At 63.0% G+C, this 200-nt stretch overlaps 1 protein-coding gene across 1 annotated transcript in view; it reads left to right on the plus strand.

Moving 5' to 3' along the window:
- Positions 1-78: 78 nt before the first annotated feature.
- Positions 79-200, plus strand: part of ETH_00038445 (PPR repeat-containing protein, putative) — a gene marked incomplete at both ends in the record, with an annotated part of 2,336 nt that continues 2,214 nt past the window's right edge. The window contains one exon of the mRNA XM_013375669.1: positions 79-172. Within this exon, the coding sequence (XP_013231123.1) occupies positions 79-172 (94 nt within the window). The remainder of the gene's footprint in view (positions 173-200) is intronic.

The raw sequence follows: 200 nt of genomic DNA on the forward strand, positions 1-200 counted from the left end.
GCTACAGCCGCCCCAGCTTTGCAGCAGCAGCAGCAGCAGCAGCAGAAGCAACAGCCGCAGCAGCGACAGCGGCAAACCATGAGCTCTCGAGCGCGTTATTTCCAGCTGCGGCAAAATATGAAGAAGTGCACAGAGCAGCAGCAGCAGCGCCACCGCGAGCAGCAGCGGCAGCGTGACGCTGCTGCTGCTGCTGCTGCTGC

The sequence above is a fragment of the Eimeria tenella genome, genomic scaffold, assembly GCF_000499545.2.
Source record: "Eimeria tenella Houghton genomic scaffold, Eth_scaff2959, whole genome shotgun sequence".
Taxonomy (NCBI): domain Eukaryota; phylum Apicomplexa; class Conoidasida; order Eucoccidiorida; family Eimeriidae; genus Eimeria; species Eimeria tenella.